At 49.7% G+C, this 24,469-nt stretch overlaps 1 protein-coding gene across 2 annotated transcripts; it reads right to left on the bottom strand.

The window, feature by feature from the left end:
• Nucleotides 1-1,308: 1,308 nt before the first annotated feature.
• On the bottom strand, nucleotides 1,309-20,804 carry LOC120909858 (oocyte zinc finger protein XlCOF22-like). 2 transcript variants are annotated; one of them, XM_040321602.1, is made up of 8 exons: nucleotides 20,627-20,804; nucleotides 17,062-17,134; nucleotides 15,122-15,252; nucleotides 11,535-11,640; nucleotides 9,914-10,021; nucleotides 9,684-9,778; nucleotides 5,273-5,378; nucleotides 1,309-2,989 (listed from the first exon to the last, which is right to left on the bottom strand). In XM_040321602.1, exons 2-8 carry the CDS (start codon nucleotides 17,093-17,095, stop codon nucleotides 1,518-1,520), a joined length of 2,052 nt encoding a protein of 683 aa, XP_040177536.1. In that variant the 5' UTR covers nucleotides 17,096-17,134; nucleotides 20,627-20,804; the 3' UTR covers nucleotides 1,309-1,517. The 2 variants fall into 2 exon arrangements, with proteins under 2 accessions (XP_040177536.1, XP_040177537.1); XM_040321603.1 differs by having other exon boundaries at nucleotides 15,152-15,252; nucleotides 20,627-20,803.
• Between the last annotated feature and the right edge of the window lie 3,665 nt (nucleotides 20,805-24,469).

Genomic DNA, 24,469 nt, shown 5'->3' with positions numbered 1-24,469 from the left:
CCCCCCCCCCCCGCTACATGCGGCGGTCGGATTCCCGCGGGGAGCGATCCGGGACGACGGCGCGGCTATTCGTTTATAGCCGCTATGTCGCGATCGCTCCCCGGAGCAGAAGAACGGGGAGAGCCGTATGTAAACACGGCTTCCCCGTGCTTCACTGTGGCGGCTGCATCGATCGAGTGATCCCTTTTATAGGGAGACTCGATCGATGACGTCAGTCCTACAGCCACACCCCCTACAGTTGTAAACACACACTAGGTGAACCCTAACTCCTACAGCGCCCCCTGTGGTTAACTCCCAAACTGCAATTGTCATTTTCACAATAAACAATGCAATTTAAATGCATTTTTTGCTGTGAAAATGACAATGGTCCCAAAAATGTGTCAAAATTGTCCGAAGTGTCCGCCATAATGTCGCAGTCACGAAAAAAATTGTTGATCGCCGCCATTAGTAGTAAAAAAAAAATAAAAATAATAATAATTAATAAAAATGCAATAAAACTATCCCCTATTTTGTAAACGCTATAAATTTTGCGCAAACCAATCGATAAACGCTTATTGCGATATTTTTTACCAAAAATAGGTAGAAGAATACGTATCGGCCTAAACTGAGGAAAAAAAACTTTGATATATTTTTGGGGGATATTTATTACAGCAAAAAGTAAAAAAGTATTATTATTTTTTTCAAAATTGTCGCTCTATTTCTGTTTATAGCGCAAAAAATAAAAACCGTAGAGGTGATCAAATACCACCAAAAGAAAGATCTATTTGTGGGGGAAAAAAAGACGTCAATTTTGTTTGGGAGCCACGTCGCACGACCGCGCAATTGTCTGTTAAAGCGACGCAGTGCCGAATTGCAAAAACTGGCCAGGTCCTTTACCTGCCTAAAGGTCCGGGGCTTAAAGTGGAGTTCCACCCATAAATATAACATTACATTAGTAGTTTTAAAAAAAATGCCATTAGTCCTTTAAGATAAATTTATTAAGATAGGCAGAATAGTTAATCTTCCCTCTTCCTGCACCTAGGTGCTTAAGCTTCCTAACCTACACCGCACAGACTCCTGGGAATGTAGTGGGTGTAACTTTCCAGGAGTCTGTGCACTCCCCAGTCTCGAAGAGCATGTGCGAGATCTGCAAGGCTGAAATCCAGGAAGTCATACAGTCTGGCTTCATGATGCCCACACTTAAGATGGCCCCAGTCAATTTCTATTTTATAAAGTGTCTAAATGCTGTAACAAAACGGACCTTAGTTTACAGACTAACTTTACTAGAATACATTAAGCTTGTGTATTACAGGGGTATTTATATTTAAAAAGTGAAATTGTGGCCGGAAACTCCGCTTTAAGGGGTTAAAAGTCAGCAGCTACAGGGTTTGTACCATAGCTTCTGACTTTACACAGCTGGACCTCCACTTTAAAACATCAGTAGCATTCAGAACAGGAAAAGGGCTTCTCGGTTGAGTGTATGCTCTTATGGGTAGCCAGATTGGATCGATTGCCAAAACTTTCCGTACATTCTGAAATTAATACGGCTTCCCTCCCGCGTGAGTCTTCTCATGAGCGACAAGTTGTTTTTTCCAAGAAAAACACTTTAAGCATTTTGGACAAGCAAAAAGCTCACTGCCCGTGTGAGCAAACTGATGCGAAATCAGATGGGCTTGCTGCTTAAAACATCGGCCACACTCCGAACAGGAAAACAGTTTCCCAGGTGTATGAGTTTTCATGTGCCCAACCAGAATTGTTCTTGCACGAAAACACTTTCCACATTCCGAACAAGAATACGGCCTTTCCCCCGTGTGAACTTTCCTATGTGTAGTAAGATTTGATTTCCGGGAAAAACATTTCCCGCATTCGGGACACGTATATGGCTTCTCTCCCCCGTGAGTCTTCTGATGCCTGGCGACATCCGATTTCTGTAAAAAACACTTCCCGCATTCGGAGCACGAAAACTGCTTATCGCCGCTGTGCGTCAACTGATGCGAAACGAGATGGGCTCTCTGGGTGAAGCATTTTCCACATTCCTTGCAGGAAAACGGTTTCTCCGAGGTGTGAGTCCTCACGTGACTGATAAGAGTGGACCTTTCGCTAAAACTTTTCCCACATTCTGAACAGGAATGCGGCTTCGCCCCCGTGTGGACTTTTCTATGAGTAATGAGGTTTGATTTTTGGGAAAACTGTTTCCCGCATTGGGAACATGAAAACGGCTTTTCCCCCGTGTGAGACCTCTGATGCTTGGCGAGAGTGGATCTTTCGGCAAAACTTCTCCCGCATTCTGCGCAGGGAAACGGCTTCTCTCCTGTGTGAGTCCTTTCATGTGAAATAAGATGAACTCTCTGCTTGAAACACCTCCCGCATTCCGAACACGAGTACGGCTTCTCCCCCGTGTGACTCCTCTCATGGGAAATTAGGTGGGCTCTCTGGTGGAAACATCTCCCACACTGCAAGCATGAATAGGGCTTCTCCCCCGTATGAACTTTTTTATGCGTGATGAGATTGGATTTCCAGGAAAAACTTTTCCCACACTCGGAGCACGGATATGGCTTTTCCCCTGTGTGAGTCCTTTGATGTCTGACAACGTCTGACTTCTGGATAAAAGATTTACCACATTCTGGACATGAAAACGGCTTGTTGCTGCTGTGCGTTGATTGATGCCTCTGAAGAAGCCATTTTTGAGCGAAACATTTCCCACATTCAGAACACGAATATCTTTCCACCGCTGTGGAAGTCCTCTGGGGGACATGTTCTTCGCGCTCAAAACTCAGACGCGTTTCACCCCCTCTATGAGTTGTATGAGTGACAAGATGGGGGCGATTGGTAAAACTCATGCCATTTGTAGAGGGATGGGATGACACATCTGGATTGTGAGGGGCTGAATGTAAATTTTGAGTAACAGGGTTTTCTTCTGAAAAATCATATGTGATGTCACGGGCTTCTATCTTCTCATCTGCAGAGCTAGTGGCATATTTCTCTATGTTCAATCTCTTGTACCGACCATCTGAAAGGAAAAAGGAGGTTGTATGGGTTATACTTATCAGCTGAATTTATAGCAGTTTACAAACTGCTTTGTAGTAACTAGATAACCACGATGGACATCTGTAACGGTATGGCCGGTGGGACCCAGAGGCTCTTGAAGGATACGGGGGTACTCCTGGTTCAGCTTCACCAATGACTCTTGGGTCTAGGGTCATTCTATGTCCACTAGGGGCATAGGATGACTGAGAACTGATATCTTGAATTACATGAGATGGGACAGTAAGGATAATTCACAATGTATTGCAGGATATCTTTAAATATTACAGGTGGTTAATTCTGAACCCAACAGGTCAATAGGACAGTGATTCATTGGGGGGACACATACTGTTAAGATGTTAATCACCTCCAGCTACCTGGCTGTAGTGATACCGCTTGCTGTGATTGCATTCTATTGTTTATTGTGTTAATTAAGTCTGGCTCCTAAGATATTTCATTGTGCTATGCTAATTGACACTGTATTGTGTGAAAGTCTATTGCTGATAATATGTGATGTGAATTAGCACAATCAATTAGGTAGATTCAGGTACGAAGGCTTAAACTTGCGGCGGCGTAGCTTAGCCTGTTTAGGCTACGCCGCCGTAAGTTAGCTAGGCAAGTACATGATTCTCAATGTACTTGCCTGCTAATATACGGCGGCGTAGCCTAAAGCGGGCGGGCGTAAGGGCGCCAAATTCAAATGTCTTGGAGGGGGGCGTGTTTGATGGTTATGAGGCTTGGCCTTACGTTTTTTTACGTTTTTTATAAACTGCGCATGCGCCGGGCGTCTATATTTCCCAGTGTGCATTGTGGCTACGTACGCCGCACGGGCCTATTGAATTCGACGGGGACGTAAACGACGTAAATCCCGATTCGCGGACGACTTACGCAAACGACCTAAAAAATTTGAATCTCGCGGTGGGAACGGCGGCCATACTTTAACATTGTTATTCCACCTAATAGGTGGAATAACTTTAGGCCTGCTAATGCCTTATGGAAACGGCGTAAATAGACTGCGGCGGCCGGGTGTACGTTCGTGAATCGGCGTATCAACTCATTTACATATTCTACGCCGACCGCAAAGGAAGCGCCACCTAGCGGCCATCCAAAATATTGCAATCTAAGATAGGACGGCGCAAGCCGTCCTATCTTAGATATGTTTAAGCGTATCTCTGTTTGAGCATACGCTTAAACATAAGTGGGCGTAGATTCTGAGTTAGGTCGGCTTATCTACTGATAAGTCGGCCTAACTCTACCTAAATCACTTTAAACCTTCTGCCTTTAGGAGTTATGGATAGCATAACTTTATATCCTCTGGCATTCCCTTTGTGTATACCCTTTAAATACTTTAAAACTATAGATAGTATTTTACAAACCTTTGTTTGGGGAGCTAATAGACAAAGGGCTAGATTCAGCAAGAATTTACGCCGGCGTATCTATTGATACGCCGCGTAAATTCAAAGCTGCGCCGGCGTATCTTCTTTCTGTATTCAGAAAACAAGATACGGCGAAATTAGGCTAAGATCCGACTGGCGTAAGTCTCTTACGCCGGCGTATCTTAGGGTGCATATTTACGCTGGCCGCTAGGTGTCGCTGCCGTCGATTTCAGCGTAGAATATGCAAATGAGCTGGATACGCCGATTCAGAAACGTACGTGCGCCCGGCGGATTTTTTTACGTCGTTTGCGTAAGGCTTTTTCCGGCGTAACGTTACTCCTGCTATATGAGGCATAGCCAATGTTAAGTATGGACGTCGTTCCCGCGTCGAATTTTGAAAATGTTACGTTGTTTGCGTAAGTCGTTCGCGAATAGGGCTTTGCGTAAATTACGTCCACGTCGAAAGCATTGACTATTTGCGACGTGATTAGGAGCATGCGCACTGGGATACGTTCACGGACGGCGCATGCGCCGCTCGCGAGAAAAGTCATTTACGTGAAGTCATGTTTTATTTACATAAAACACGCCCACCTTTTCAGAATTTGAATTCGGCGCGCTTACGCCGGCAGATGTACGCTACGCCACCGTAACTTATGGCGCAGGTTCTTTGTGAATCCAGCCCCAGCCTCACTAAGTTACGGCGGCTTAGCGTATCTCAGATACGCTACGCCCGCACAAACTTACGGCGGGATTTATGAATCTAGCCCAAAGTGTCCTGCCAATGATACTAGTGTTGTAGTGTAAACAGGGCACATAGAGAACAATTGTTTTCTATGTGCCCTTGCAGAACATGTGTAGAAAGACTGAACAGAGCCTTAGTGTTTATTATTCACCTGTGTTGATCTCTGGAGAGATGTCCTTTCCCTTACAAGGCCCATCACTCCTCACATCTGGATCTTCTGCTTCCTCTTTTACTTTACGCTTAAATTGATTGTCGTCCTAAGTAGCACAAAATATCGCAAACAGAAACTATTATTCAAGCCAGAATCAAACATTATCATTTCATCAGCAGTCTGCCAACTGTCACATTGGTTGTGCTCTAAACCAAAATTGTCAAACCATCCAATGGCTGGTGCCATAACAGATCACATGTGCAGCACCATGGCAACTGCAGTATAAACAGAGGCCAAGATGGCAGCTGCCTTGGCTTAAATAGATAGGAGGGTTAAGTCCAGCCTTACAGCGGAGTTTCACCAAAAAGTGTAAACTCCGCTTATCTGCCTCCTCCCCCCCTCTGGTGCCACATTTGGCACCTTTTGGGGGGGAGCGGGTGCCTGCTTTTGACAGGTACCCATCACCCAGTGGTGGAACTACCAGGGTCGCAGCAGTCACACTTACGTCCGGGGCCTGGTGTTCCGCCACGGTGGGATGGACCCCCAAGACAGCAAGAACATAGTTGCCATGCCAACCTACAGGACAGCAACACTACCTCAGGTGCCTGCAGATAACAGTGTGAGGTTTTCACATCGGGACACTGTACACATGTCGAAATAGAGATCCCTACCTACTCCCCGAAAAACAGATCAGGCTCCTCCGGGGACTCGAAATAGAGATCCCTACATACTCCCCCAAAAACAGATCAGGCTCCTCCGGGGACTCGAAATAGAGATCCCTACATACTCCCCCAGAAACCGATCAAGCTCCTTCAGGGACTCGAAATAGAGATCCCTACCTACTCCCCCAGAAACAGATCAGGCTCCTTCAGGGACTCGAAATAGAGATCCCTACCTACTCCCCCAGAAACAGATCAGGCTCCTCCGGGGACTCGCTCACTATTGCTAAGAACATCCCCGCTGCGGAGCCTGTGTTGTACTAATTGTATCAAGTTATTCTCCTGCACACTATGTTGAATTTCCCACCATTTGTTTCCAGGAGGGAAGGAGAAGCAGTGCACAACCAGGAAGTTTTCAGTTATCATGCTGTAAGGCATTGCTTCTGCAGAGGGGGACTCTGAACCCTTTTTTTTGGGTACTGGGCCACATTAATGCTGGACACCACCCCCTTCACTGCTGGGTTTACCTAGAGCCAGGAGAGGGGCATCACCCTGGACCTGGGCTTCTTCTTCTCCTTCACCATGCCCACCTCCCAACACCTGAGACACCAAAATATGCTGTCTACAGTTCCCCCCTGGTGGACTGCCTGGGACATGCCTCCCTCATCAGGATAATCATAGGTGAGTGCATCCTGCTGGTGGAAGGGTGGGCTCACAGGTCAGCATAGTCCAAAAGAGCCCCACAGAACCCAGCATGGCCTGATGGAGAACTACAAGTCATTTTCCATCAGGCCATGCTGGGGTTTGCAGATGTTTATGGGACTTAGGCTGGGTTTACACTTTCTAACTGGCCCAGTGGCAGAGGAAGGAGGAGGGGGGCCGAGGTAGTCACAGCGCAGTCTCCCGAAAGTGGGTGATGGCAGAGGCGTAACTAGAACCTTCAGGACCCTGGTGCAAGAAACTATGAAGAGCACCCTGACCCCCATCCCAGGGCCCTTCCCCATCCTAGTTTCAGAGCCCTTCCCTCAGAGCCCGGGTCCCTTTACTCCCATTCTGCAGCTTCTTATTATTTATGTGGAGTGCTGATGGCGCCCTTCCTAAAATCAAAGCACTGCTCGGCGCACAGGAGTAAGCACAAGAAGATTGGCAGAGGGAAATCAGACAGTAATATTCAATAAAAAGCAGCTGCTTAAAAAATTGTAAACATCAAAAAAGCAGTAAATAAAAGGAAAAAAACTCATAAAAGTCCCATAGTCCAGTAAATGCTGCAGCAGCGCTATTCCAAACCACAGTTTGAAAAAACAATAAACAGTTCAATAATGGTGCAGGTGGACAGAGTAGTTATCAGTGTCTTCCTAAACAAGTGCTCCTTATCACCAAGGGGGGTGTTTCACCACGTGGGGGGGGATGTTCTCCCCTTTTGGGGATGCACTCACCGAAACCGAGGAATAAAATAAGGGAAGACGAAGTCAGCCAATGACGAAACGCGTCAGGGCGTGACCACCATCGTACGACCAGCTGTACTGTGATACTGCCAGGATCAGAAACAGGAAAAGTCAGCTCTTTTCTGTGATGACGTTCGGAGACAGGCACATGCTTGATATTGTTTGCCCTGTGGTACGCATACTTTACAAGGGGACCTGTGGGGTTGAATAAACTTTGTTTAAATGTTATCACACTATATGAGTTTATTTTACTTATATGCCATCACGTTGGGGACCAAAACAATCTAACTGGTGGAGAGTGCAATCCTAGGACAGATGCAGTTGTGTATTCAAGGCTTCCTCGGTTCGGTGAGTGCATCCCCAAAAGGGGAGAACATCCCCCCACGTGGTTAAAACACCCCCCTTGGTGATAGGGAGCACTTGTTTAGGAAGAAACTGATAACTACTCTGTCCACCTGCACCATTATAGAACCGTTTATTATTTGTTCAAGCTTCTTATTATTATCTGGCATTGGGGCCCCTCCCTGCAAAATTGCCCCAAAAAAAAATTAAAAAAAGATGTCATGGACACTCTTTTTCACTTTGTGTTCAGCAAGCAATTCTAGGCAAAGAATTACTTTAATTTAGGGGAGGGCATACATTTAAAATGGGTGTGGTAAAAAAAAAAAAAAAAGAAGTATACAGTGCAGAGCAATGGAGGATATGGTATGCAACAGCAGGGCAGTCAGTGAGCGGTATAGCAGGGCAGTCAGTGAGCGGTATAGCAGGGCAGTCAGTGAGCGGTATAGCAGGGCAGTCAGTGAGCGGTATAGCAGGGCAGTCAGTGAGCGGTATAGCAGGGCAGTCAGTGAGCGGTATAGCAGGGCAGTCAGTGAGCGGTATAGCAGGGCAGTCAGTGAGCGGTATAGCAGGGCAGTCAGTGAGCGGTATAGCAGGGCAGTCGGTGAGCGGTATAGCAGGGCAGTCGGTGAGCGGTATAGCAGGGCAGTCGGTGAGCGGTATAGCAGGGCAGTCGGTGAGCGGTATGACAGGGCAGTCGGTGAGCGGTATGACAGGGCAGTCGGTGAGCGGTATGTCGGAGTAGTCAGTGAGCGGTATGTCGGAGTAGTCAGTGAGCGGTATGTCGGAGTAGTCAGTGAGCGGTATGTCGGAGTAGTCAGTGTCGGTGAGCGGTACAGCAGGGCAATCGGTGAGCGGTACAGCAGGGCAATCGGTGAGCGGTACAGCAGGGCAATCGGTGAGCGGTATGACAGGGCAGTCGGTGAGCGGTATGACAGGGCAGTCAGTGAGCGGTATGACAGGGCAGTCAGTGAGCGGTATGACAGGGCAGTCAGTGAGCGGTACAGCAGGGCAGTCAGTGAGCGGTACAGCAGGGCAGTCAGTGAGCGGTACAGCAGGGCAGTCAGTGAGCGGTACAGCAGGGCAGTCAGTGAGCGGTACAGCAGGGCAGTCAGTGAGCGGTACAGCAGGGCAGTCAGTGAGCGGTACAGCAGGGCAGTCAGTGAGAGGTACAGCAGGGCAGTCAGTGAGCAGTATGATAGGGCAGTCAGTGAGCAGTATGACAGGGCAGTCAGTGAGCGGTATGTCGGAGTAGTCAGTGAGTGGTATAGCAGGGTAGTCAGTGAGTGGCAGGGCAGTCAGTGAGCAGTATGACAGGGCAGACAGTGAGTGGTATGTCGGAGTAGTCAGTGAGCGGTATGTTGGAGTAGTCAGTGAGCGGTATGTTGGAGTAGTCAGTGAGCGGTATGTTGGAGTAGTCAGTGAGTGGTATGTTGGAGTAGTTAGTGAGCGGTATGTTGGAGTAGTCAGTGAGTGGTATGTTGGAGTAGTCAGTGAGTGGTATGTTGGAGTAGTCAGTGAGCGGTATGTTGGAGTAGTCAGTGAGCGGTATGTCGGAGTAGTCAGTGAGCGGTATGTCGGAGTAGTCAGTGAGCGGTATGTCGGAGTAGTCAGTGAGCGGTATGTCGGAGTAGTCAGTGAGCGGTATGTCGGAGTAGTCAGTGAGCGGTATGTCAGTAGTGAACATGCCACGTTCACACCGCTGTGACTTGTCATGCGATTTGACAGTTCCAAATTGCATGACAAGTTACCGTTCACATCACCGCAACTTGCATAGACTTGTGTTACATGAAGTCACAATCCACAATTAAATCGGCAGTGCAAATCGCACTGAAGTGCGGCTATGAAATCGCTTTGAAGTAGTGTGATTTTAAAGCCACACCGGTGTGAACCAGGACTTGGCCCGATACTGTCTACTCTTGTATTTGTTATTATGTAGCATGTTGTACAATCCGCAGTTCAATGTACCTGATGATAGAGGATCTCCAGAGGTTCTTGTGTGAAATCCCAGGAATAGAGAGGACGGGTACATCTCCTTGGTGGACATTCTCCATTTGTTCCATCTTTGAAAAAAAAAAAAAAAACATATAATCCCAAAAGAGTTATATACTCTAAGTGCCGTGCAGCGGGGACAAATGTACAAAATACAACAGCCAATGAAAAATAACCTCTGAATCCGTTCAGTACTTATTGCTCACCTGTGCTGAACCCTATAAGAATGTTCTCCTCTTTAATCCCCAGATGTCCTGCTTTTTCCTCCTCCTCATCCTTGAGGTTTCTCTGAGGGTCTCTGGTGTCTTCGGGATCTGTGAATAAAGATGAGAGTGAAGCCCCCTGTACTGAGATGTATGAGAGACCCCAGAGAGTGTGTGGGGGGGGGGGGGGGGACTGGTCACGTCTCTTGGCTGGTAACACACAATGACATGATGTGAGGAGGAGAGCCGGAGTCTAATAGAGGCTGATGGCTCCTGACTCCCCCACTGGGCACATACTGTCTCCCCATTACTGTCTACTGACAGAGGAGGGGGGAGAAGAAGAGATTGTAGTGACCGAACAAGGAGAATCTGGGGCTCTTCTCCGGATATATAGCCAGATTCAGATAGACTGGCTTAATTTTGAGGCGGCGTAGCGTATCGCATATACGCTACGCCGCCGTAAGTCAGAGAGGCAAGTTCTGTATTCACAAAGCACTTGCCTCCTAAGTTACGGCGGCGTAGTGTAAATGGGCCGGCGTAAGCGCGCCTAATTCAAATGAGGAACAGGGGGTCGTGATTTATGTTAATGACTGGTGACCCGACGTGATTGACGTTTTTAACGAACGGCGCATGCGCCGTCCGTGGACATATCCCAGTGTGCATTGCTCCAAAGTACGCCGCAAGCACGTATTGGTTTTGACGTGAACGTTAATTACGTCCAGCCCTATTCGCGTACGACTTACGCAAACTACGTAAAAAGATAGGCTTGTTCCGACGTCCATACCTTGCATGGGCTGCGCCACCTAGGGAGCAGCTTTATCTTTACGCTGGCGTATCTCTTACGTAAACGGCGTAACTAATTGCGACGGTCGCACGTACGTTCGTGAATCGGCGTATATTGCTCATTTGCATATTCAACGCGGAAAACAACGGAAGCGCCACCAAGCGGCAGGCGGTAAATATGCACCCTTAGATACGATGGCGTAGGAGACTTACGCCGCTCGTATCTTAGCCTAATTTAAGCGTATCTGGTTTCCAGAATACGCTTAAAGCGGATGTGCCACTAAAAACATATATTAAAAGCCAGCAGCTACAAATACTGCAGCTGCTGACTTTTAATATAAGGACACTTACCTGTCCTGGAGTCCAGCGGTGATCGCAGCAGATGACGAGCGATCGCTCGTCACCCTGCTGCTCCCCCCTCCATCCACGGTGAGGGAACCAGGAAGTGAAGCGCTCCGGCTTCACTGCCCGGTTCCCTACGGCGCATGCGCGAGTCGCGCTGCGCCCGCCGATTGGCTCCCGCTGTGTGCTGGGAGCCGAGTGTTCCCAGCATACAACGGGGGACGGACGGAAGGTAAGGAAAAAACCCGTCCTTTGCCCGTATCGTAGGGCCGGAAGTGGGTGCAGATACCTGTCTGTAGACAGGTATCTGCACCCCCCTCCCCCCTGAAAGGTGTCAAATGTGACACCGGAGGGGGGGAGGGTTCCGATCAGCGGGACTCCACTTTAGAGTGGAGATCCGCTTTAAATTTACGACCGCGTCGATTCAGAGTTACGACGGCGTATCTACTGATATGCCGCCGACACTCTATGAATCTAGCTATTAGTGTTTATTACTCACCTGTGCTGATCTCTGGTGGGGTTATTTCCTCCTTAAGCATCTCATCATCCGTCACATATGACCCTTCCGGATCCTCTTTAACTTCCACTTTAATCAGATTTTCACCCTGAAGAATGTTTAAATAGGACATAATCTTATATCTAGTGCCTCCCTGCAAAATATAATATATTATACACACACACACACACAATACTTAAAGTACAACTAAAAGCAATTTTTTTTTCTCAGTATTGGACAGAATAGAGATGGATTGGAACCCCTGTCAGTTTTTATTTCTGTCTATGCACCCATTAACCACTAGCCGACCAGCTGCCGCAGTTATACGGCGGCAGGTCGGCTGTGCGAGATCACGTAGCCTCTACGTCATCTCGCAGTTCAGCCAATAGGGGCGCGCACGCCCCCCGCTCGCCCCTAGTGCCGACCCGCGTGCCCGGCGGGCACGATCACCGCCGGGCACCCGCGATCACTCGTTACAGAGCGAGAACCTGGAAGCTGTGAGTGTAAACACACAGCTCCCGGTCCTGTCAGGGGAGAAATGACAGATCGTCTGTTCATACAATGTATGAACAGCGATCTGTCATTTCCCCTAGTCGGTCCCACCCCCCCTTCAGTTAGAACACACCCAGGGAACATACTTAACCCCTTCCTCGCCCCCTAGCGTTAACCCCTTCCCTGCCAGTGGCATTATTATAGTAATCAATGCATTTTTATAGCACCGATCGCTATAAAAATGACAATGGTCCCAAAAATGTGTCAAAAGTGTCCGAAGTGTCCGCCATAATGTCGCAGTACCGATAAAAATTGCTGATCGCCGCCATCACTAGCAAAAAAAAAAATCATAAAAATGCCATAAAACTATCCCCTATTTTGTAGACGCTATAACTTTTGCGCAAACCAATCAAATGCTTATTGCGATTTTTTTTTGACCAAAAATATGTAGAAGAATACGTATCGGCCTAAACTGAGGGGAAAAAAAAAAATCGCTTTTTTATATATTTTTTGGGGATATTTATTATAGCAAAAAGTAAAAAATAAATTTTTTTTTCAAAATTGTCGCTCTATTTTTGTTTATAGCGCAAAAAATAAAAACCGCAGAGGTGATCAAATACCACCAAAAGAAAGCTCTATTTGTGGGGAAAAAAGGACGCCCATTTTGTTTGGGAGCCACGTCGCACGACCGCGCAATTGTCAGTTAAAGCGACGCAGTGCCGAATCGCAACAAGTGGCCGGTCATTGACCAGCAATATGGTCCGGGGCTGAAGTGGTTAAGGAGATCCACTCTATGCCATACCACTGCTGATGTTATTTGTGCGTAGCACATAGCCTGTATACGCACCTTTGATTGCCGTGCAGCAAGTGGAATAGGATCATCCGCCAGTGCTTATACTTTCAGATATACCCCACTTCAGGGGTTGACAAATTTGCTTGGAATCTAGGAGCCAGCTAAAAAAGTTAGGAGCCAGAAAACGCGCCCCGTCCCGACGAACTTGCGCGCAGAAGCGAACACATACGTGAGCAGCGCCCGCATATGTAAACGGTGTTCAAACCACACATGTGAGGTATTGCCGCGATTGGTAGAGCGAGAGCAATAATTCTAGCCCTAGACCTCCTCTGTAACTCAAAACATGCAACCTGTAGAATTTTTTAAACGTCGCTTATGGAGATTTTAAAGGGTAAAAGTTTGTCGCCTTTCCACGAGCGGACGTAATTTTGAAGCGTGACATGTTGGGTATCAATTTACTTGGCGTAACGTTATCTTTCATAAAATTAAAAAAATGGGGATAACTTTACTGGTGTCTTATTTTTTAATTAAAAAAAGTGTAATTTTTTTCCCAAAAAAGTGCGCTTGTAAGACCGCTGCGCAAATACGGCGTGACAGAAAGTATTGCAATGATCGCCATTTTATTCTCTAGGGTGTTAGGATAAAAAATATATATAAATGTTTGGGGGTTCTAATTAGAGGGAAGAAGATGGCAGTGAAAATAGTGAAAAATTACATTAGAATTGCTGTTTAACTTGTAATGCTTAACTTGTAATACCAACGTCCACCACCAGATGGCGCCAGCTCACAAAAAAAAAATGTTTGCCCCCCTTCCAAGCCAAGTCGCCAGGACCCTATTTCTAGTCGCCATGGCGACCGGGATTTGTCGAGCCCTGCCCCACTTGTATGGGACTTCCTCTCCATCGACTGCCACTTTTCCCCCTAGCCTGGGCAAGTTACATTGGGAATATTGCTCCCCATAGTGGCAATTGGAGGACTTCATCTGGTAGTGGAGGGCAGGAGTGTGATAGTGGAAAGGGGGGGGGTGACTCTCCTGAATTCCTTTGGAGTGCAGAAGTTGGGGTGTCCCCTTTTGGGCGCTGATGGTGGCGAGTTGGGATTGTGGTGGTGGCTTTGGTTGGGGTTTTGGGGGGTGCCTCACTGGGGTTCTGGCATGCTTGATCTGCGTTCTATGATGTTGATGTCCAAATAAATGATGATTTTTGTAGCGCTGTTTAGCCTCTGAGGTGCTCTATCCTGGTGTGGTTTTTTTTTTTCTAGATTCACTGGCCCGGATTCAGAACGAAATTACGCTGGCGTATCTATTGATACGCCGCGTAACTTCTAGGATGCGCCGGCGTATCTTTTTCCTGTATTCAGAAAACAAGATACGCCGGAATTTTGCTAAGATCCGACTGGCGTAAGCCTCTTACGCCTTTGTATCTTAGTTGCATATTTACGCTGGCCGCTAGGTGGCGCTTCCGTAGATTTCCGCGAGGAATATGCAAGTTAGGTAGATACGCCGATTCACAAACGTACGTACGCCGGGCGAATTTTTTTTTTTACGTAAGGCTTTTTCCGGCGTAAAGTTACCCCTCATAAAGCAGGGGTAAGTCATGTTAGGTATGGACGTAAGAAACGTACGAACAGCGTCGTATTTAACGTCGTTTGCGTAAGTCGTTCGTGAATAGGGCTGTACGTAAGTTACGTTCACGTCGAAAGCATTGACAGTTTGCGGCGTAATTTGGAGCATGCGCACTTGGAAACGTTCACGGATGGCGCATGCGCCGTTCGTAAGAAACGTCAATTACGTGGGGGTCACAAGTAATTTAAATAAAACACGCCCACATCATCCACATTTGAATTAGGCCCATATACGCTACGCCGCCGTAACTTCGGGCGTAAGATCTTTCAGAATACACTACTCACCTGACTGAGTTACGGCGGCGTAGCGCATATGAGATGCGCTATGCCCGCAGAAAGATACGCAAATCTTTCGGAATCTGGGCCACCATCTCAAATTGTCCCCTTTACATTGAAAGTGAAAGTAACAAAAACAGATTTGGCTTGTCCCTAAAAAAAGGGGGAAATCTTCCAATGGGGACATTAGATCTGGTGACCATGGGAGCCCCACAAGATACCCTTCATTTGCAGAGATATCCTCTCACTTCCTGTTTGGCTATGGGACAGGAATTAAAAGGGAAATCTCCCCAATGGGGCACAGATAGCAAAATATAAACTGACAGGGGATATACGGTAACCCTCCCTTACGCGTTTCCAAAGAGAAACAAAATGTTGCCTATTGTTCTACTTTAATCTCATCTACCTGATCTTCCTGAGGGATCTCCAGATCCTCCTGATCTTCCTGAGGGATCTCCAGATCCTCCTGATCTTCCTGTGTGGAGTCCCGGGAATACAGAGGACATCTCTCTGGGGGGTTTCCGTTACTGGATCCATCTGTAGGAAACACACACTGACTAAATACATTGGCCCAGATTCAAGTAGAATTGCGCGATATTTGCGGGGGAGCAGGGCAACGATTTTGCCCTGCGCCCCCGCAAATATTTTGCGCTGCCCTCGATTCACGGAGCAGTAGCTCCGTGAATTGCGAGGGCGCGCCGGCAAATTTGCCCGGCGTAAGCGCGCGCAAGTTAAATGATCCCGCCGGGGGCGGGAATCATTTAAATTAGGCGCGCTCCCGCGCCGAGCGTACAGCGCATGCTCCGTCGGGAAACTTTCCCGACGTGCATTGCGGCAAATGACGTCGCAAGGACGTCATTTGCTTCTAAGTGAACGTGAATGGCGTCCAGCGCCATTCACGTTTCACTTACGCAAACGCCATGAAATTCAAATTTCACGGCGCGGGAAGGCCGGCTATACTTTAGCATTGGCTGCCCCTACTATTAGAAGGGGCAGCCTTGCGCTAAAAGTAGCCGTACGGAAACTCCGTACCTGGCTTGCGCGGGGACCGCGCAAGCTTGTGAATCAGTGGTAGTATGCAATTTGCATACTACACAATGATACACAATGGGAGCGCCCCCTAGCGGCCCCCGCAAGAATGCAGCCTAAAATCTGCGAGGCATAAGAGCCTTATGCCGCGCAGGTTTTAGCCTGCAGTCGGTGTAACGAGGTTCCTGAATCAGGAGCACTCGTTACACCGGAGCAAGTAAGCAATTGCGCTGCGTAACCTATGGTTGCGCGGGCGCAAGTGCTTCTTGAATCTGGGCCATTGTTTCTCTCTCTTTATATCAGAGGTAGGGATGAGCTCAGGCTCCATGTCCGAACCCATTTTGATTGAGCCCACCGCGAAGCGATCATCTGTACTGCGCCAATCCAATGATTAATGGCTGAGCCCTTCCCTGAAACACAGATGCTCAGCACAGGTGACAGCATCTTGGTGGGCTTGGTCGTGTAAGGTTCGGACTCGGATCTGAGCTCATCCATAAACAGAAGGGCCCAGAATCTCGTACGAGTTACGCCGGCGTATCTCCAGATACGCCGTCGTAACTCTGAGTTGCATGGTCGTATCTATGCGCCTGATTCTTAGAATCAGTTACGCATAGATTTCTATTAGATCCGACCGGCGTAAGTCTCTTACGCCGTCGTATCCAAGTTGCATATTTTACGCTGGCCGCTAGGTGGCGCTTCCGTCGATTTACGCGTCGAATATGGTAATGAGCTAGATACGCCGATTCTCAAACGTACGTGCGGCCGGCGCATTTTTTTTTTAACGTCGTTTGCGTAAGGCTTTTTTCGGCATATAGTTACCCCTGCTCGATGAGGCGTACCAATGTTAGGTATGGACGTCGGAACAGCGTCGAATTTCTCACGTTTTACGTCGTTTGCGTAAGTCGTCCGTGAATGGGGCTGGACGTAAGTTACGTTCACGTCGACTAAGCATTGAGCGGGCGCAATTTAATTTGAAAAATCAACGTGATACTGAGCATGCGCCGATCGCAAAAAACGCCAATCACGTCGGGCCACGATACATCAACATAAAACAAACGCCCACACTAGCCTAGTTGGACTTACGCGGGCTTACGCCGTATCAGATGCACTACGCCGCCGTAACTTAGAGCGGAAATTGTTTCTGACTACGGGACTTGCCGATCAAAGTTACGGCGGTGTAGTGTATCTGAAATACACTACGCCCGCCTAAAGATAGGCGCTTTTTAGTGAATCTGGGCCAAGATGTGTGTATCTAGGATTCTAGGGGGATCCTCAATACTCTTTTCTCCTTTACAAGAAATTAAAGTCTCCTCTTACCCGGTGATGTGAGGGGCGGCCGCTTCTCCATCATGATGTCCTTGAGTCCTCTACCTCTATATGTCCAATGTGCCTAAAATACAAGATAGAATATGAAATCAATATCATTAGAAATGCAAACGCCATTGCCTGTACATGTACTGCTGTGAAATTTATGTTCAAAATGGTGGTATATTTCTGTGGCCTCTCAGTAAAGCCTCGTACACACGATCGGATTTTCAACCAACTTTTCATGGCACAACATTTACCAAACCATGTGTTTGTTCAGCTCTTTACCGCCACCCTTTGGGCAACTTCTGCTATTGTTGGCTGATGTTTAACATTGGTTCTGAGCATGCGTGTTTGTACATCGGCTTTTAGTTGGACCAATTTGCGTACACACGATCGGATAAACCGACGTAACAGATTTATTGCCCAACAATTGGCGAGCATGAACAGCCAACTTTTGTTGTCCTTAATTCAGCCAATAATTGTCTGATGAAGCATACACACGGTCAGATTTTACGACCCAACACATTTCCGTCAGACAATTATGCAGGGGCGTACCTAGAGCATTTGGCACCCGGGGTGGATCCTATATCAGGCACCCCCCCACGTTAAAATGTAAAAACACCCCACTGTGCCCCCTGCATACCTCTGCATCCTTCAATATCTTTTTGCTACTACTGTGTACCCCTCTCCACAACTGCACCTCTGGACCTCTTTACATTACACAGCACCCTGCATCACTGGACCCATTTACATTACACAGCCCCCTGCATCACTGGACCCATTTACATTACACAGCCCCCTGCATCACTGGACCCATTTACATTACACAGCCCCCTGCATCACTGGACCCCTTTACATTACACAGCCCCCTGCATCACTGGACCCCTTTAAAATTACACAGTACCCTGCATCACTGGACCCCTTTACATCTCACAGCCCCCTTCACCTCTGGACCCCTTTACATTACACAGCACCCTGCACCTCTGGGCCCCTTTACATTACACAACACCCTGCACCTCTTTACATTACACAGCCCCTGCACCACTGGACCCCTTTACATCACATAGCCCCCTGCACCACTGGACCCCTTTGCATTACACAGCACCCTGCATCACTGGACCCCTTTACATTACACAGCACCCTGCATCACTGGACCCCTTTACATTACGCAGCACCCTGCATCACTGGACCCCTTTACATTACACAGCACCCTGCATCACTAGACCCCTTTACATTACACAACACCCTGCATCACTGGACCCCTTTATATCTCATAGCACCCTGCACCTCTGGACCCTTTTACATTGCACTGCACCCCTTTTACATTACACAGCCGCCTGCACCTCTGCACCCCTTTACATCACATAGCCCCCTGCACCTCTGGACCCTTTTACACTACACAGCCCTCTGCACCCCTTTACATTACACAGCCACATGCACCTCTGCCGGCCGCCCCCCCCCCCCCACATTTTTTTTTTTTTTTTTTTTTAAATCGGGATGGTGTCACCCCTCTAGCGGGTGTCACCCGGGGCGGACCGCACCCCCCTAGGAACGCATCTGCAATTATGGCCATAAAGTTGAATCTTGTGTACGAGGCTTTAGGCTTTCCTACTTTGGCTTTCCAAATCCTATCCATGGAAGATGAAGATGTATCAGATACCTCTTGGTGCTCCTTTAGGCCCCTTTCACACCTGCGGACCGTATGTCTGCTTTTTCATCCATCCGTTTACAGATGAAAAAGGGACATACATTGATCCCTATGAGATAGCGGGTGTCAGAGGATGAACATCCGCTGACACGCGATTTCATCCGGGTCCGCAATGCTCCGATTCTACAGACGGAGGAAAATCCTATTTCTCTTCCGTTCATAGATGGACACAGCCTTCATTGACATTAGTGTTGTTACTCTGGGGGGTGCTGCTGTGTGCTGCTGTGTTCTATGAGGTGATTTTTACCTCAGTCGGCGGCCATCTTGGAAATATCCTTGGTAACGCTGTGATTCTTCCCTGAGGTGACAGACACAGCACAGCCAGTGCTGCTGTGTTCTATGAGGTGATTTTTACCTCAGTCGGCGGCCATCTTGGAAATCTGCTTGGTAACGCTGTGATTCTTCCCTGAGGTGACAGACACAGCACAGCCAGTGCTGCTGTGTTCTATGAGTTGATTTTTTACCTCAGATGGCGGCCATCTTGGAAATCTCCTTGGCAACGCTGTGATTCTTCCCTGAGGTGACAGACTCAGCACAGCCTCTGGTCTCTTCTACCAGTTTTAGTGCTGTAACAGTTTTAGTGCTGTGAAACGCTGTGAATCTTCCTTGAGGTAACAGACACATCACAGCCAGCACATCAGAGCACACCTCAGCACCCCCCAGAGTAACAACACTTATGTCAATGAAGGCTGTGTCCGTCTATGAACTCAGAGAAATGGATTTTACAGTGAGTACAAAAATCCTATTTTTTCCATCCGTCTGCGGATCGGGTAAACACAGACAGACGTGTTCACCCGATCCCCCCATAGGGGAAAGCGGAGATCTGACAGGGCGGTCCCTGCACAGTGTGTGGGGACCGCCCTGTCATCCGCCGTCTCAGCAGCGAGATCCCCGCTGAGCAAGCAGAGGTTCACGGGGCGAATCATCACGGATCCGTCCTGTGTAAAAGGGCCCTCGATTCTCCCCGCCCGCAATCTCGATTCTCCCCGCCCGCGATCTCCCCGCGGGATGACGCGCGATTTTCGGGGTGCGGCCATAAATGATTCTCACCTGTCCCATGTGTCCCGGAAGTCGCTCACATTACCCATCACCACCATCCTCCAATCCGCAGCAGGAACGCCATCATCCGCCGCCCGCTGCTGCGCCGCATGGCATGCCGGGATATGTAGTCCCGCCTCTGTCGTTAGTGAAGGGGGAGGTCTCCTTGTAGAACTACCAATCCCAGGATTCCTAGCGGGCCTGGTTCCAGACAGTCCGCACAGAGCGCTGGGGGGGCACACAGCGCTGGCACCACCCAGTTCGCACACAGCGCTGGGACCACCCAGTCCGCACACAGCCCTGGGACCACCCAGTCCGCGCACAGCGCTGGGACCAACCAGTCCGCGCACAGCCCTGGGACCACCCAGTCCGAGCACAGCGCTGGGACCACCCAGTCCGCGCACAGCCCTGGGACCACCCAGTCCGAGCACAACCCTGGGACCACCCAGTCCGAGCACAACCCTGGGACCACCCAGTCCGCGCACAGCCCTGGGACCACCCAGTCCACGCACAGCCCTGGGACCACCCAGTCCGCGCACAGCCCTGGGACCACCCAGTCCGCGCACAGCCCTGGGACCACCCAGTCCGCGCACAGCCCTGGGACCACCCAGTCCGCGCACACAGCCCTGGGACCACCCAGTCCGCCCACAGCCCTGAGACCACCCAGTCCGCCCACAGCCCTGGGACCACCCAGTCCGCACACAGCCCTGGGACCACCCAGTCCTCACACAGCGCCGGGACCACCCAGTCCGCACACAGCCCTGAGACCACCCAGTCCGCACACAGCGCTGGGACCACCCGTCTCTCATAATAAGAATACATTATTACCTCCTCCTCAGTGAGCACACACTCTCAGGGGGATTCCACTCTGCACTCAGGGGGTGTCATTTTCTTGGTACTCCGAGTCTTTTCTGCGATGTGTGAAGCTCCCACCCCATTCCATTCATGGCCCCTTCCTGTGGGAACTTAGCTAACCAATCACCATTAATTGTGAAGCAAGAAAAAAAAAAATCACGGACTACAACAAAATGGCCACCCATCCCCCGGTGGAGACAACTCTATTGCTTCATATGTAAACAAGGGCAATAGAAATAATATTACAATTCAAATTAAAGATATTTATCTTGAATTAGATTGTGTATACCTAACCGTTATTAAATTCTCATATTAAAAAAAAAAAAATCTGAAACTTTTAAGTGATTTGCACTACAAGAAAATGGCTGCTGCAAGGAATAGTATAGATAATGAGAAATGATTTGTGCTCTAGTGTATAAGGTCGGAAGTGGACGGACTGTTCTCTAGAGTTCGGCGCCATTTTCTTGAAGCCCGTGCACCCAAAACAATAACTAGAATTTCCAACAGCTAGTGGGGGTGTGAGGTTGGGGAGTGTATTCCCAGTGAGGAGGAGGTAATAATGTCCTCTTATTATGAGAGAAGGGGGTCCCAGCACTCTGTGTGGATTGGATCCTGTCACCTCCACACATCATCATCTTCCTGCAAGTCTTTGGCCCCTATATGTGTCAGGGCGTGATGTCTGTATTCTTTGACTCCTATGGGTCTGGCTGTGAATACACAGAAGGATCTGCTCACTGCTGCAGATGAATCAGTGTGCAAATGTGACACTCTCCAGGTAAATTAGAATTGGCCTGTGTTCCGTCAAAATCGGCGACCTGTCAGATTTGTTAATGTAAGTCAGCGGTCACCAACCTTTTTGGCACCAGGAACCGACTGTGTGCAAGTAAATTGTGCCGTGGGGGGTAAGCGATTTTTCGCTTGCAATTTGTCAGGGCAATGGCTGGTCTTAGCGCTTCAATCATCCCGGCGCCAAGCTTATTACGGTGTCAGGAGGATTGAAACACATTATTTCTATTAGGGTTGTCCCGATACCACTTTTTTAGGACTGAGTACAAGTACCGATACTTTTTTTCAAGTACTCGCCGATACCGAATACCGATACTTTTTTTAAATGTGTCCCCAAATGCAGCCATGTCCCCCCCATATCCAGCCATGTCCCCCCACAAATGCAGCCACGTCCCCCCCCATATGCAGCCATAAAAAACGTGGATGGCTGCGACCTTTGATTTGGGAGTTCTAACCCAAAAATCCAGGGCCGGGCCAAGCTGGCCAAATTCTCCCCATAGATTTCAATGTTAAACAGCTCTCCTAGGGGGGGCAACTTCGGAACCCCAGTAACGGCAAACAATATGGGTTAGAGGTCCAAAACCTTTACAGCAGGTGGTCCTGGGTCCCCTCAACATGACCTCATGGTTTCAAGTCCCTGGAAAGCTTGGCAAGAGAACAGTGGGTTGCCAAGCTGGCCGGGTTTTTGCCCCTGTACAGCCAAACCACAAGTGAAAGCCAGTTTAATCTTCTCCTGGTGGTGGGCCTTGGGGGGATGGGGAGTCTGATCCCTACAGCTGGGAGGATGGGGAGTCTGATCCCTACAGCTGGGAGGACGGGGGGCTGATCCCTACAGCTGGGAGGATGGGGGGGTCTGATCCTACAGCTGGGAGGACGGAGGGCTGATCCCTACAGCAGGGAGGATGGGGGGTCTGATCCCTACAGCTGGGAGGATGGGGGGTCTGATCCCTACAGCTGGGAGGATGGTGGTCTGATCCCTACAGCTGGGAGGATGGGGAGTCTGATCCCTACAGCTGGGAGGATGGGGAGTCTGATCCCTACAGCTGGGAGGATGGTGGTCTGATCCCTACAGCTGGGAGGATGGGGAGTCTGATCCCTACAGCTGGGAGGACGGGGGGCTGATCCCTACAGCTGGGAGGATGGGGGGGTCTGATCCTACAGCTGGGAGGACGGAGGGCTGATCCCTACAGCTGGGAGGATGGGGGGTCTGATCCCTACAGCTGGGAGGATGGTGGTCTGATCCCTACAGCTGGGAGGATGGGGGGTCTGATCCCTACAGCTGGGAGGATGGGGGGTCTGATCCCTACAGCTGGGAGGATGGTGGTCTGATCCCTACAGCTGGGAGGATGGGGAGTCTGATCCCTACAGCTGGGGGGACGGGGGGCTGATCCCTACAGCTGGGAGGATGGGGGGGTCTGATCCTACAGCTGGGAGGACGGAGGGCTGATCCCTACAGCAGGGAGGATGGGGGGGTCTGATCCCTACAGCTGGGAGGATGGGGGGTCTGATTCCTACAGCTGGGAGGATGGGGGGTCTGATTCCTACAGCTGGGAGGATGGGGGGTCTGATCCCTACAGCTGGGAGGATGGTGGTCTGATCCCTACAGCTGGGAGGATGGGGGGTCTGATCCCTACAGCTGGGAGGATGGGGGGGTCTGATCCCTACAGCTGGGAGGATGGGGGGGGGGTCTGATCCCTACAGCTGGGAGGATGGGGGGTCTGATCCCTACAGCTGGGAGGATGGTGGTGGGGGTGATCCCTACAGCTGGGAGGATGGGTGGTCTGATCCCTACAGCTGGGAGGATGGGGGGTCTGATTCCTACAGCTGGGAGGATGGGGGGTCTGATCCCTACAGCTGGGAGGATGGTGGTCTGATCCCTACAGCTGGGAGGATGGGGAGTCTGATCCCTACAGCTGGGAGGACGGGGGGCTGATCCCTACAGCTGGGAGGATGGGGGGGTCTGATCCTACAGCTGGGAGGACGGAGGGCTGATCCCTACAGCAGGGAGGATGGGGGGTCTGATCCCTACAGCTGGGAGGATGGGGGGTCTGATCCCTACAGCTGGGAGGATGGTGGTCTGATCCCTACAGCTGGGAGGATGGGGGGTCTGATTCCTACAGCTGGGAGGATGGGGGGTCTGATCCCTACAGCTGGGAGGATGGTGGTCTGATCCCTACAGCTGGGAGGATGGGGGGTCTGATCCCTACAGCTGGGAGGATGGTGGTCTGATCCCTACAGCTGGGAGGATGGGGGGTCTGATCCCTACAGCTGGGAGGATGGGGGGGTCTGATCCCTACAGCTGGGAGGATGGGGGGGGGGTCTGATCCCTACAGCTGGGAGGATGGGGGGTCTGATCCCTACAGCTGGGAGGATGGGTGGTCTGATCCCTACAGCTGGGAGGATGGGGGGTCTGATTCCTACAGCTGGGAGGATGGGGGGTCTGATCCCTACAGCTGGGAGGATGGTGGTCTGATCCCTACAGCTGGGAGGATGGGGGGTCTGATCCCTACAGCTGGGAGGATGGGGGGGTCTGATCCCTACAGCTGGGAGGATGGTGGTGGGGGTGATCCCTACAGCTGGGAGGATGGGGGGTCTGATCCCTACAGCTGGGAGGATGGGGGGTCTGATCCCTACAGCTGGGAGGATGGGGGGGTCTGATCCCTACAGCTGGGAGGATGGTGGTGGGGGTGATCCCTACAGCTGGGAGGATGGGGGGTCTGATCCCTACAGCTGGGAGGATGGGGGGTCTGATCCCTACAGCTGGGAGGATGGTGGTGGGGGTGATCCCTACAATGTGTGATATATTGGGGGGGAAGATTTACTAAGACTGGAGAAGACAGAATGTGTGGAGCTGCTCTGCACGGCAACCAATCAGATTCTAGATTTCATTTTCTAAGTTTTACTGAAAATCTGAGGATAGAATCTGATTGGTGCAGATCCTCCCATAGAGGATACAATGTATACACTGAGATCTCATACTCTCATACACTGTACAACGTCCTCCCCTCCTCCGCGGATCCTCCGATCTCA

The sequence above is a fragment of the Rana temporaria genome, chromosome 8 (assembly GCF_905171775.1).
Source record: "Rana temporaria chromosome 8, aRanTem1.1, whole genome shotgun sequence".
NCBI lineage: Eukaryota > Metazoa > Chordata > Amphibia > Anura > Ranidae > Rana > Rana temporaria.
The sequence above is the reverse complement of the archived record's forward strand: the minus strand, read 5'-3'. Positions and strand labels throughout refer to the sequence as shown.

Excerpts from the sequence above, each read along its gene's own strand:
- LOC120909858 (XM_040321602.1), bottom strand. The coding sequence starts at position 17,095 with ATGATGGAGAAGCGGCCGCCCCTCACATCACCGG. Across the intron at positions 10,022-11,534 it reads CCCACCAGAGATCAGCACAG|ATCCCGAAGACACCAGAGAC; the intron begins GTGAGTAATAAA and ends CTTTATTCACAG. Across the intron at positions 5,379-9,683 it reads TGGAGATCCTCTATCATCAG|GACGACAATCAATTTAAGCG; the intron begins GTACATTGAACT and ends TGTGCTACTTAG.